The following is a 12,602-nucleotide window of genomic DNA, read 5'->3' on the forward strand; positions in this document are numbered from 1 at the left end:
ATAACACGAAATCAGTTTTTTCAAGATGTATCCTTTTAAAATTTCCCATTAAATAAGTCTTTAACACTTCTATAACTGAACATTATATTAAACTTATATCACAAAGGACAATTATTCTGAGTTTAAATAAACTCTTCATGTAAAAGTCTGTGGGAGAAACAATGAATGTTACCTAAGAGAAAATGAGACTTCCCACACAGGATTACTCATAGTGACAGTGTATGTTAAAAATGACATAAACGTCTATTTTTTAAGGTTTTAAATTATATTTAAGTTATTCCCTTCATGACAAAATAACTGTCAATATTAACAATCCTAACATCTGGTTATAAAATAAAGGAAATATACAATAACTACTTTGAGGCAAAATCAAGCTTTAATCTTCTTTTTGGGGTAAACTGGGACTATTCAGAAATACAAAGGAACAAATTACTGATATATCCTACAACATGGATGAACCTTGAAAACATTATGCTAAGTGAGAGAATCCAGATACAAAAAACCACATATTGTGCAATTCCACTTCTATCAAATCCATAGAGAAAAGGCAAATCTACAGACAGAAAAGAAGGTAGTGGTTGCCTGGGTTATAGTGGTGAGAATGAGAATTGATCACAAACAGACAAGAGGGATCTTTTTGGAGTGATGAAAATGTTCTAAAACTAGATGATGGTGATGGTTACACATCTCTAAATTTACTAAAACTTACTGCATTGTACATTCAAAATGAATGAACTTTATGGTATGTAAATTAAACAACAATAAAGCTGTTTTAAAAAAAGAACTAGGTAAAAAATAGTCATCTAGGGGCTGGCCAGGTAGTGTAGTGGTTAAGTTCACACACACTGCTTCGGTGGCCTGGGGTTCGCAGGTTTGGGTCCTGGGCACGCATCTAGCACTGCTCGTCAAGCCACACTGTGGCAGCATCCCACATAAAAATAGAGGACAATTGGCACAGATGTTAGCTTGGGGCCAATCTTCCTCACACACACACACACACACACACACACACACACAAATAGTTGTCTACTCTTGAGGATTGCAGTCAACATATATGAATCATATAATTAACTTAAGAATTTTAAAAATAAGATCATTCAACACAGTCAAAATGATTCTTAAGTCCAAAGGAAAAAAGTCACCCATTAGATGGTAAAATGCTCTCAATTGCAAGAGGGTGACAAAACCACTGGAGAAAAAAATCAGAGATTCAACTGCTTTTTTGCTGAAATCTCAAAACTGCAGGTAGCTCAAACATCTGCAACACGTTATTACTGAAAAAGCCTAACAGGTTTTCCCCTAGATACTGTCTTTAACAATGTCAGAAGACCACAGTTCCAACATCACTGCAATCACTTTGAGACTTAATTATTCTTTAAAAGCAAACTTCAGCAAAATGTATTGTCTATATTCAGTTTTATATTTCTACCTGAGCAAAGTGGTAGAGAAAGACTTTATCCTTTCAGAGCAAAAGCCATTATATGTGTGAGATAACTCTATTTCCATAAGATCACATAGGAATCCACGGTTTGATTTGTTTGTTCAAAGTATCTAATGACAATCAACAGATAAGAAAAGGGAGGATAACTGCAACAAATAGCAAATGTATAAATCTGCTAGCCCAGCAAGGAAATTTTTAGTTGTGTAATAAATTCAACAACATCAGCAAAGCAAATTTAGAAATTCTTCAAAGACTGAATGCTGCTTTAAACATTCATTAATTTCAAAACACCCTTGTATAGTTGCTATGTAATTTGTATTTAAGATTAAGGAAAACTAGGCAAGAGTTCAACACTAACTAGACTGGTAAATAACTAACCACACTGGACATTCACAGATTTAAAATCTTATAAATAGTAAGATAATCCAAAATAAGACTAGAATTTTGACAACAGTAACAGATAGGAATGGCCCTATCTTGTTAACAAATAAAATTCAAAAAGCTTAAAGCACAAGATTACTAAGGGTAACTTTTTTAACTGAACATAGAGACTATAAGCCCAGAATATGTAGCAGGAAAAACAGAGGATGGTGAAAGTAATGCCAAAAGGCAGTTCTTCCCAAAATAGACAATGGCTGAGTATCTGTAGCCATGGAGGTAGGTGGGATTGCCTAGATACACATCAAAGCACTAACACAAGCTATAACATCAAGAATAAATCAGGCTAGTGAAAAACAAATAGTGTCATCTAATTACTCCTAGAAGCTGAAGCAACACCTTCAATTTTGGGGAAAAGTAGAGAATGTGACAAGGGTCCTCTTAGCAAGAAAATTTTCAGTAGGTAGGAAGGTAGTAGTATAAGATGCCAGAAAATAAAACACTTCATCTCCTTCAAACATCTCCCACTGCCAGAAACAAATAAATAAATCTATTCATTGGTAGCACTCAGTGACATCATAAAGTACTATTTAGGAATACAGGTAAAGTCAACATCTCATCTCTTTGGTTTGAGTTCTATCCTACTTCCTCACTTTTCACTTTTCTTCCTCAATAAAACTAGAAAAAGTTTATAATAGCAAACCATGATAAAGAGACAGCTTAGAACATGGCCTTTATTTTTTTATGGGCAGTGAAGCAATGAGGTGGACATATACTTGTGAAATATTTAGTATTAAACGAGTTTAATTTTATCAACCATTTTTGTGTCTAAATAATTAATACATTGTGCAATAGAAAAATAATGGCCATAGAAAAAATACATGACATATAGGATCTAGATTTGCTTTCATATTTCCTTCCCTGGTTTTGTCTAATCAAATTTAAATGTTGTTCTGCAATTCCCTGGCTTTCTTACATCACCACATAGCACCTTACTGGAATGATTTTTAAACAGCATTCCCAACTGTGTCTCAAATAGAAAAAAAGGTTGATGAAGTAGAATTGAAAATAATACAGCTCATCAAATGTAGTATATATTATCTAACAGAACTGGTGTTTGGATAAGTAGATGTATATTGTGTCCTGGGTTTCAACATAAAATATTTCTTATTGTGGTCATAGTAAAAAATCAAAGTCACTGGTCTAGAATTGACTCATTTTCCCTCTATGCTTAAATATCTGTCTCAAATTTCCCAGAGTAACAGGGCATGCTATACATCTTTACCACAGTAAGATTAACCACCAAGGGTGTCCGAAAATAGAGCATCTATGCTACATGCTAACAGATTAATTCAACGTTCTGCCTTTTACTATAAGCAGTTATATGTTAAAAGATGTTATTAAATTTGGACATATGTAAATTCAGGTAACCATGATTGCAAAATGGAAATCTACTATACTAGAGAATATTAGCAGTAAAATTTCCAGAGGAACACTCAATTTCATTCACTGTACATATAATTTTTCTATACAATTTTAATGATTTGATATAAAGATGAGAACTTTTCACATTACCTCCTCCAATAAACAACTCTGGGATATAAATTAGCATGTTAATTTCTTACTTTACATTTGTATTTCTGTTTTCAATCTTTTCCCCACCACTCTAGAATACTACTTCTTGACTAATTTTTTAAAACATCCTTTTTAATCATAATGTCACTCTTCTTAAAAATTCTCAATAAATTTCTTTTGCCTTCAGAATAACCTATATTCTTAGCCTGATATTCATTAATTTGTTCAACAAATATTTGAACATCTAGTACAAGCAAGGCATAGTGGACCATACAAAGACGAGCAATAAAAACCCTGCTCTTGAGGAGCTTACAGTCTAAAAGGAGAGATAAAGACGTACAAATCCAAATATGAGGATAAAGTCAAGGGTTGGCAGGCATGGAAATGAGGGGGGGTGTATAACATAGGAAACCTTATGTATTGCTGATGAGAGTGTAAACTGCTTGTAGCCATTCTAGAAAGTGAATTTGTAGCACTTCGTCAGATAAACATTATGTACTCTTACGACAGGCAATTCTGCTCCTGAGTTTACCCCAAATAAATTTTCATACAGATCAATAAGGGGACTATATCAGGATTTTCATCACAGCACTGTCTGTGGTGGTAGGGAATGAGAGGCAATCTAACACCAGTAGAAAGGATAAGTGAAAAACAGAGGATTTACAGGGCGAAGCACTGTACTGCAGGTAGAAACAATCTAGAGGTAGACACACGGATAGATCTTAAAAACAGTATTGAGTGAAAAAGTAAAAACACCGATCTACAGCACAATACCATTTATGTAAATTAAAAATACACACAAAGTAGTAAACATTTTATAAGAACTTGTAAGAACAAAAGAATCTGCACATCAAACACATTAGAATGACTGCCTACAGGAGAAGTAGGGAAATGGAAAGAAGGATAAAAGAGAATACATAAAGCAAGAGAGAAGCCATGATGACAAAGCAACAGGGATTGAGTATGATTAACTCAACCTTCCACAACTGAAGTCCAAAGGAGGTGTAAGGAGCAGGAGTGACCAGAGCCAGAAAGACAATCCAATAAAATCCTCCAGGAGTTCAGAGAAAAGAAATTACTCCTCAAGAGGGCTTGAGGTGCACATAAAAGACGTGTTTTGTTTATCCTGACATAATTTTAATGCTTTGCAACAGTTCTAAACTGCCTGACCTGCAGGATAATCAAGAGTCTTCTCTTTTAGAATCTCTGTAGAACCAGTTGCAATAAATAACTGGTAATTACAATGCAACACCGGCTTCAATCAACAAATTTATTTACAAAATTGCATTTGGAAAGGCAAAGGCTTGATATTACTTACGTATCCTTTCCCACTTGAATATTCACAACTATAGTTAATAAAGCTAAGCAATGCTAGAAAACCGAGCATATCACTCTCACCTAGTTTCACATTTTGTTTATAGAGGTGATTCTGAGGCCATTGTCAGATGCCACCTAGAATCTCAAATCCTTGAAAACCAACAATGGATAAGTGAGATTAGTTGCCTACATCAGGAAAATATGGGTCAAGATGGATGGAGCCTGGACAAATGGTGCACATGGATCACAAAAGAAAAGAACATGAGTAGGACATGTATAAAATACCTGGGTAAGATTTAAGGGCATGAACATATTTTAAAAGGATGCAGATATGAATAATAAAAAGTCTTCAGACAGGAGTGAAATGTAAGAACTTGAAAAGATGATTGCTAGAAGAAGACAAGAAGAGAGTCCTAGAGAGTAAGAACACTTCCTCTATCCCTAATCACATATGCAACATACATATAATCTATGGACTGAGAAAAAACAAAAACAAAAGGGTCAAACAGCAATTTCATCACACAAAGGAACTTCTCTAGAGACATAAATGAGAAGTTTTAAGGAGAAAAAGCCACTTCAAGGAGAAAAAAGTAATACTATATCTTTAATAATTTAAGGTATATTTTTCTATCTATCCAGGTGATTTGGTGTGTACTTTTATACCATCAACTGATTTTTCCTAATTCAGTGACATACTATTCTATGATGCACATGATTTATACTAACATGACATCTTAACACAATGCATTATCAGTTTGCTCCTGCATAAATAAATATTAGGTTGGCAATGCCACTTGGCAGCTGACAACAGCAAGTGCTCAAGTGTCTAGATAGAAGTGCTAGTTTTTTCCTTCCCTAATAATTTAGTAAATTGAAGATTCCTTAAAAGGTTAGTTCATTTTTGTACTATTCAGTAAGTAATAAAACATCAAAGTGAAGAAAATAAGTGGATACTCAGTAGAAAAAGATATTTCAGTAAGCAAAAATATGATTACTCACTTGAGTATCAACTTAAAAAAATCAATACCCAAACATTTCAGTTGACTTTCATATTAAATCTAAACTTAAAATCTTTTACTTCCTCTCTACACATACTCCATGTCCTTCCTAGCTTATGTCTTGGTTATTTTGTGGCTCTGGGTTAATAATATATTTTTTTAATGATTTTTTTATTTAGTACCAAGTTTCCCTAGCCAAAGTCACTACAGTCCTCTACAGGGTATAGCCAAACAAAACAAAACAAAAAACAGAGGCATTTAGGTTTAAATATTTATTAAAGGCTGTCAACCAGTTAGGATGCTCAGATTTCTTAACAAGGACAAGCTTAATTTGCTTTTTATTCATTAAGATTAAAAATAGAAGTCTTCATTTTCTGAAAAGTTTGAACAGCTAGGTGTCCAATGGAAAACTGCCATAATTAGCTTAAGTCAAAGAGACTAGATATTTTATCTCTGAAATTCATAGTTTAGAAATGAAGTAATCCTTGCTGAAGACCCTCAATACTCTAAATTACTAAAATTGACATAATTTGAAAGCAGCTTTTGTTTGCTGCTAGAATAGTTACCCCTAACCAACTTCTCTTAAATCATAGTCTGAAAGATACTGATATATACCTATACACTTCATTGTGATTTCAAAACTCTAGGACTTGATTATCATATACTGAATGAAATATGCTCATAAATTTGTTTTTATGTAGTTTTTAATACCTTACATATTACCTATTTTCTTTATTTCAAAGAACTCAGATACGACAACTCTACATGATTATCAAGTAAAGGTACTTTATATCTACAAATAAAAAGACAACAGAAAAATATCAGAGCTCATAAACTTGAGTCCTTAAATAGAGTACATTCCTTCTTAATATTCTTGGGTATTATTTATATGCCTTTTGATACTTATTTGTCCAGCTTCACATATTGACAGATGTAAGTCCATTACATTCAGTATTACATGAAAAAAACTAAATGTAATTCTTAAACTTCTCACTCACTGAATTGAATCGATGCTACTAAGACTTAACTAGACAGCAAACACACATTGTCATTCTTTATATTATACTATTGTTTAGCTAAAGAATTGTCAAATATAAAATAAATGTCTGATATATTTTTGCTACTTTAATATAATCAACAACTTGGCATGCTTCTTAAGTATCTTCATCTGTGTCAGATGAAAACTATATCCAGCAGTATGTTAACAATTTAAGAAGTCAATTTGCTATTACTTATGTCTTTTGTATCTTAAAGTAGTCTGTAAGACTATGAGCATTTGTTAGAATTACCTACCTCAATTAATCCTGGTACACAGTAACTGTGTATCATTAAATTTAAAGTATTTTTATGATTTCATTACTTAGGTTATAAAAGACCCATTTTAAGGAAAATAATTCAACAACTAACCTTTCTGTACTCCTAAAATGGCAGGAGAGTTCTCCTGAGAAGTTCTGTCAGGTTCCTGGGGAGGTACAACCATGGCAAGCGTATGCATTGGTACACGTGGAACCTAAAAAGTCAACTCAGAAAAAAATAATCTCAGACTAAAGAATAAAACAAAGGCCCATAAATGAAACAGAGATCCCATTTTAGATTTTCTTCATATACCACCAAATTCACTTCTTTTGTTTCTTAAAAATAAAAAAGCCTTTACCAAGGAATAATTTCTGAGAATATTGATTGGGCAAACTCAGGCAATTTGCAAGTAGTCAATGATTTAAGTTAAATAGAATTAATATTACTCTCTTGTTAAGGATAAAGCCTTGCTGGTTCCAACTAAAGCTAGGAGTATAAGTCGTATATTCACTGGTCAATTTACCCTTGTTCAAACTCTATATGGGTCAAAAGAAAAAATCAAATATATTCCCTTAATCGGGGTATTTTAGTAGGTCTCAGGATAACTTTGCAGAAAAGAACTTAAGATTTCACTAAACTTTGTATACTTAGTACACTCTCCATATTTTTAGCTAGGTATAAAAATTAATGAATTTTCAGTGCATATATCCTAGTTAACTATATTTTCCTGGGTAACCAAAGTAGCTCTCTCTAGAATAATTAATACTGTCTTGGGAGATATTAAGGGAAAAACTTTCTCTTTGCTCAAGATTATGCTTAATGTATTCATTAAAAAACAAACAACCGTGGGAGCTGGCCCCATGGCCTAGGAGTTAAGGTTCGGCATGCTCCAATTCGGTACGGACATACATCACTCATCAGTGGCCATGTACTGGCAGTGACCCACATACAAAATAGAGGATGACTAGGAACAGATGTTGACTCAGGGCTAATCATCTTCAAGCAAAAAGAGGAAGATTGGTGACTGATGTTAGCTCAGAGAGAATCTTCCTCAGCAAAAAATAACTTCAAAGGCCTTAGTATCTTAATACAATATTAAGATGACAACTTGGAATATTTACATTTACGTTTGGTATTAAGAGTTAAAAAACACCATTTTCAGTAAATAAGACAATAAAAAAACTCCATGTACTTTTGAAGAAAATAAGTCTTAAAAAATTTAGGATCATGTTTATTTCAATAGGTAATAGAAAAGAGAAACAAAGCCGTTTTGCTTAAAACTAATTTTAAACAAAAACTCCCAATTTGAAGAAGATGTATATTTACAAATAAGCTCTGTTTTACATTACCTGAGATGGATCCTGAGAAGGTGGGGTAAGCTGAGACACATCTGTGGTAGGAACTGACAGAACGTTGTTTGGATAATCCAATAGATAAGAAACAACATTAGTATGGCCACCTTTCGCAGCTTCAATGAGCATTGTTGAGCCATCCTGAGAAATATTGACACCATAATTAGTTATTTGTAAATCCCTTCATATAATATGATTGCTATATACATTTAGTTTCTTAGAAGCTTATATAAAATCAAAACTCATTTAGGGGCTGGCCCCATGGCCAAGTGGTTAAGTTTGTGCACTCTGCTCCAGCAGCCTAGGGTTTCACCAGTTCAGATCTTGGGCACGGACCTAGCGCCACTCATCAGGCCATGCTGAGGCGGCATCCCACACAGCAGAACTAGAAAGACCTACAACTAGGATATACAACTATGTACTGGGGGACTTTGGGGAGAAGAAAAAAAAAGAGGAAGACTGGCAACAGATGTTAGCTCAGGGCCAATCTTTAAAAAAGAAATTAAACAATTTTTTAAAAACTCACACAGTAATATTAATAATAAATATTAAGCACTAAAATATTTTAATATATTTTAATAATAATGTATATGTTATTTAATTAATTACTTATTTTTAAGTAGAATACCTTGAGTCGATGAGTAGGGTCAGCCCCATGAGCCAAAAGCAGCTCAACAACTGCCAGGTGACCTCCTGCACATGCCAGCGACACTACTGTATGATCATTATTGGCTGTAGCCCTATTCACATTGGCACCTTCAAAGAAAAATAAACAGCAATCTTAGCAAAAGTTAGAATCAGGCCAGTTCACAGATAGCATTTTAAACATTGTTTTTGAAGTACAGCAAAGATACAAAAAAAGTGCACAAATCATAAGTGTACAGTTTGAAAATTTTTCACAAAGTGAACACACCTGTGTAACCAGCACCCAGATCAAGAAACAGAACATTATCCACATACCAGAAGTCCCATCTTGTGCCCCCTTTCAGTCACTACCCACCCCTCCAATGGTAACTACTATCCTGACTTCCAAACTGGTTTTGGTTTTCGAACTTTATACGAATGAAATCGTACAGTGTACTCTTTTGTGTCTGGCTTCTTTCGCTCAATATAATATTTGTGAGATTCATCCACATTGTTGCACGTAGTTGTAGTTCGTTCATTCAATACCACTTTTAAAATGGAAAATCTAGAAGACTAAGATTAATAAATATATACAGGTTAACATAAGAATCAAATAATACCATTGTGTGTAACTTTCAAAACGTTTCAAAGACATTTTTGATCTACTTCTAGAATGTGGCAATATAGCCAGGTCTCAAAGTAGAGAAAACAGACTTTCTAAACAATATTTAAGAGAAATATAATTCTTCATATTGTGTATTTTAAGAGTCAGAAGAACCTAGATGTGAAGAGAAGACATAAGATTATCCAAATATGTTATCCAAAAGGCTATTTAGTAAGTTATTCAGTAGCTTTGTACAATATGACCTGAAGAAAGTCTAAATGCACAATCTTTTCTTAGCCTCTTTTTTGATAAATTTTTGATCCCTAGAAAAAAAGAACTGGTTTTTAGTTCAACTATCTTCTACAATCCCAAAAGGTCTCAACTAGATAGTTAAGACTACAGCAATAATCATTCTTCCTTCTTCCTTAATTCCAGACTTATTTTACGGAGAGAAAAATAAACCTATGGGTGAATCTACTATTACTAATTTATTTAATTTTCAGAAATATCTAGTTGAATCTAATCCTAACTTGCAAAAAGTACCTTTTGGGAAAGGCAAGGCACACCAGTAAACATCCTTACATTAGCAACATGAGATTATTTTTAAAGTTGTTAATACATTTAGATGTTGTGTTGTTTAGCAGTTACTACAGCCTAGAAAGGCTATAATCAGTGACAAGCCTGATTATATGCTTAGCAGGGTAGTTGTTGGGTATGATTAGGCAACCCCTTTAGTAAACGAGCATGAGAGAACTCCAAGGTTATCCATCTGTTCATTACTTCTGCATGGTTGAAGTAAATAGCTTTACAGACTATGTTATAATATTATGTAAAGACATGCCTTACTTGGCAGCAAAAATGAAGAAGATAAACCTAGGTTTATCCAATTAAAGAAGAAAACAAGTATATTTAAAATGATGAGATGTTACACTGCATTCTTAATGGCACAAAATGTCAGAATGTTATTGGAATATAGACACAAAGTTGTTATTTTAATAACATGACATCACCTGAGTGGACTTTCCTTGCATTTTACCCTCCTATCCTAAGATTTTTCATCAGATGTCAGAGTACCTCTAACACTATACATAGAGTTAGGCTGAACCAAGTGAAATTGCTGATATTACCATTTTTGATGTATAAAATGACAATTTTATATGGTTCAACCTAACATGGCTTCAGCAACATTCCACTTTTCTATAGTAAACAGTCTTGAACCACCTCTTTATCCATCATTTGAACTTCTTTGCCTAAATACATTCTAATAATAGAGTCTCTAGAGGAATACAAAAATAATAACTCCTTACATACTCAGTTAATTCAACTATACCATAAACAATGATAGCATACTTTCTCCCCCTCTCCTTTCCAGCAGAGCTGCCTTATCATTAAGTGCTGAACAATACTGCATCTACTAAATACAGCTGGACATTTTACATTTGGCTTTTCTAACTTTGAGAGCAACTGTATGCTGTTTGGTTAATGAAAACTTAAAACTCAATAAACTAATAAAGGAAGATCCCAGTAGGTACCTCACTAAGTCTATGCTTACTAAATAAAATACAGCAACAAAAGACTACAATATAATACTTATCCTGTAGGTAAAGTAGCTTTAACATAAATTCCAACAGTTTAGGACTTTTTTTCAGAAATTGTAGCCTCTTGGAAATGATCACTTATACTTTCTTTACCTTTGCTAATAAGAAACTGCACAGTGCACAAATGACCAGCTCTTGCAGCTTTCATCAAAGGTGTTCTTCCACCTTCAGATTCATGTTCCTGTTTAAAATACAAAAAATAATCCATCGGTGCCAATTCATTAACCATTTTGAATACTTAGTACTAATAACATAAGAAATAATGAAGACTTAATACTTACTCAATGTAGACACTTACACTACCTACCTCAATTCCTCCAAAATACAGGATTAATTTCAGTCCACACTAGATGGTGTAACTTTTTAAGGGCAAGTTCAGTTTTGTATACCAAACCATAACCATTAAAGATGATATGTACTTATGTTTAGTTTGATCCCCCAAAAGAAATAACAGCATTTTTCTAATCTTAAGGTTAAAAAGAGGTTTTCCTAACTACTCATTTGACCTGTGAAAAAGGAAACTTAGTCTTGTGAGGTGATTAGGATCCTGACCTTATCATATCAGAAGCCAGTTAAGAACTCTATCACAGGACAGAAACCAATCACTGAAGAAAAACACTAAGGTATTTCAGGAGTAAAGGGAAAAAGGAAAAAGAAAAATATACTAACGAGCAGATATTTTTTAGAGTAGAAATTAAATACTTGAATAGTCAAAGGCAAAAGAAGCAGTCTCATAATAGTAGAAAGAACGTTATTCTTTCTAGGAAGTTTGTCAGCAAGAGGAATGAATGATAACACAGCTTCCAACCATGCTAATATCAAATGCCACTAAAAGGAGCTTGCTTGTATGGTAAGTCTGCAGGTAAGTAGTACTGTCTGTTGAGAGAACGGCAAACTCTTATTATAGTCATCTACATATTAAAATGTAGCTGACACATGGCTTCTATGAAAAGTTCTCTCACCTATCCTCTCTTCATTATGTATGCAAACATTAATTTCTGTTTTTCTGGTCCTCTTTTGTTACTAAGAAAAACTTGAAAGGGGCTGGCCCAGTGGCGCAGCAGTTAAGTTCATGCACTCTGCTTTGGTGGCCCAGGGTTCGCAGATTCAGATCCCAGCATGGACCTGCGCACCACTCATCAAGCCATGCTGTGGCAGGTGTCCCACATATAAAATAGAGGAAGATGGGCACGGATGTTAGCTCAGCACCAACCTTCCTCAGCAAAAAGAGAAGGATTGGCAGTGGATGTTAGCTTAGGGCTAATCTTCCTCAAAAAAAAAAAAAACTTGATAAAGAACAGTGATTAAGGCAGGCTTTATTTCAGCTCCATTCCTCTAATTAATTCAGAATCCTTTAGCTACCACACAACTTAAAAATAGTGTGCTCTCCCAAGAGAATACAATTTAGTCTACTTACAT

The 12,602-nt window shown here is 33.8% G+C and overlaps 1 protein-coding gene across 11 annotated transcripts in view; it reads right to left on the reverse strand.

The window, feature by feature from the left end:
• ANKHD1 (ankyrin repeat and KH domain containing 1) overlaps positions 1 to 12,602 on the reverse strand; it is a 128,871-nt gene that overhangs the window by 45,178 nt on the left and 71,091 nt on the right. For all 11 annotated transcript variants that reach the window (XM_070518120.1, XM_070518116.1, XM_070518122.1 and 8 more), the window contains 4 exons: positions 11,277 to 11,364; positions 8,986 to 9,113; positions 8,355 to 8,498; positions 7,117 to 7,219 (listed from right to left, as the gene is read on the reverse strand). In XM_070518120.1, the coding sequence (XP_070374221.1) occupies positions 7,117 to 7,219; positions 8,355 to 8,498; positions 8,986 to 9,113; positions 11,277 to 11,364 (463 nt within the window). The remainder of the gene's footprint in view (positions 1 to 7,116; positions 7,220 to 8,354; positions 8,499 to 8,985; positions 9,114 to 11,276; positions 11,365 to 12,602) is intronic.

This window comes from Equus asinus, chromosome 9 (genome assembly GCF_041296235.1).
Source record: "Equus asinus isolate D_3611 breed Donkey chromosome 9, EquAss-T2T_v2, whole genome shotgun sequence".
Lineage (NCBI taxonomy): Eukaryota > Metazoa > Chordata > Mammalia > Perissodactyla > Equidae > Equus > Equus asinus.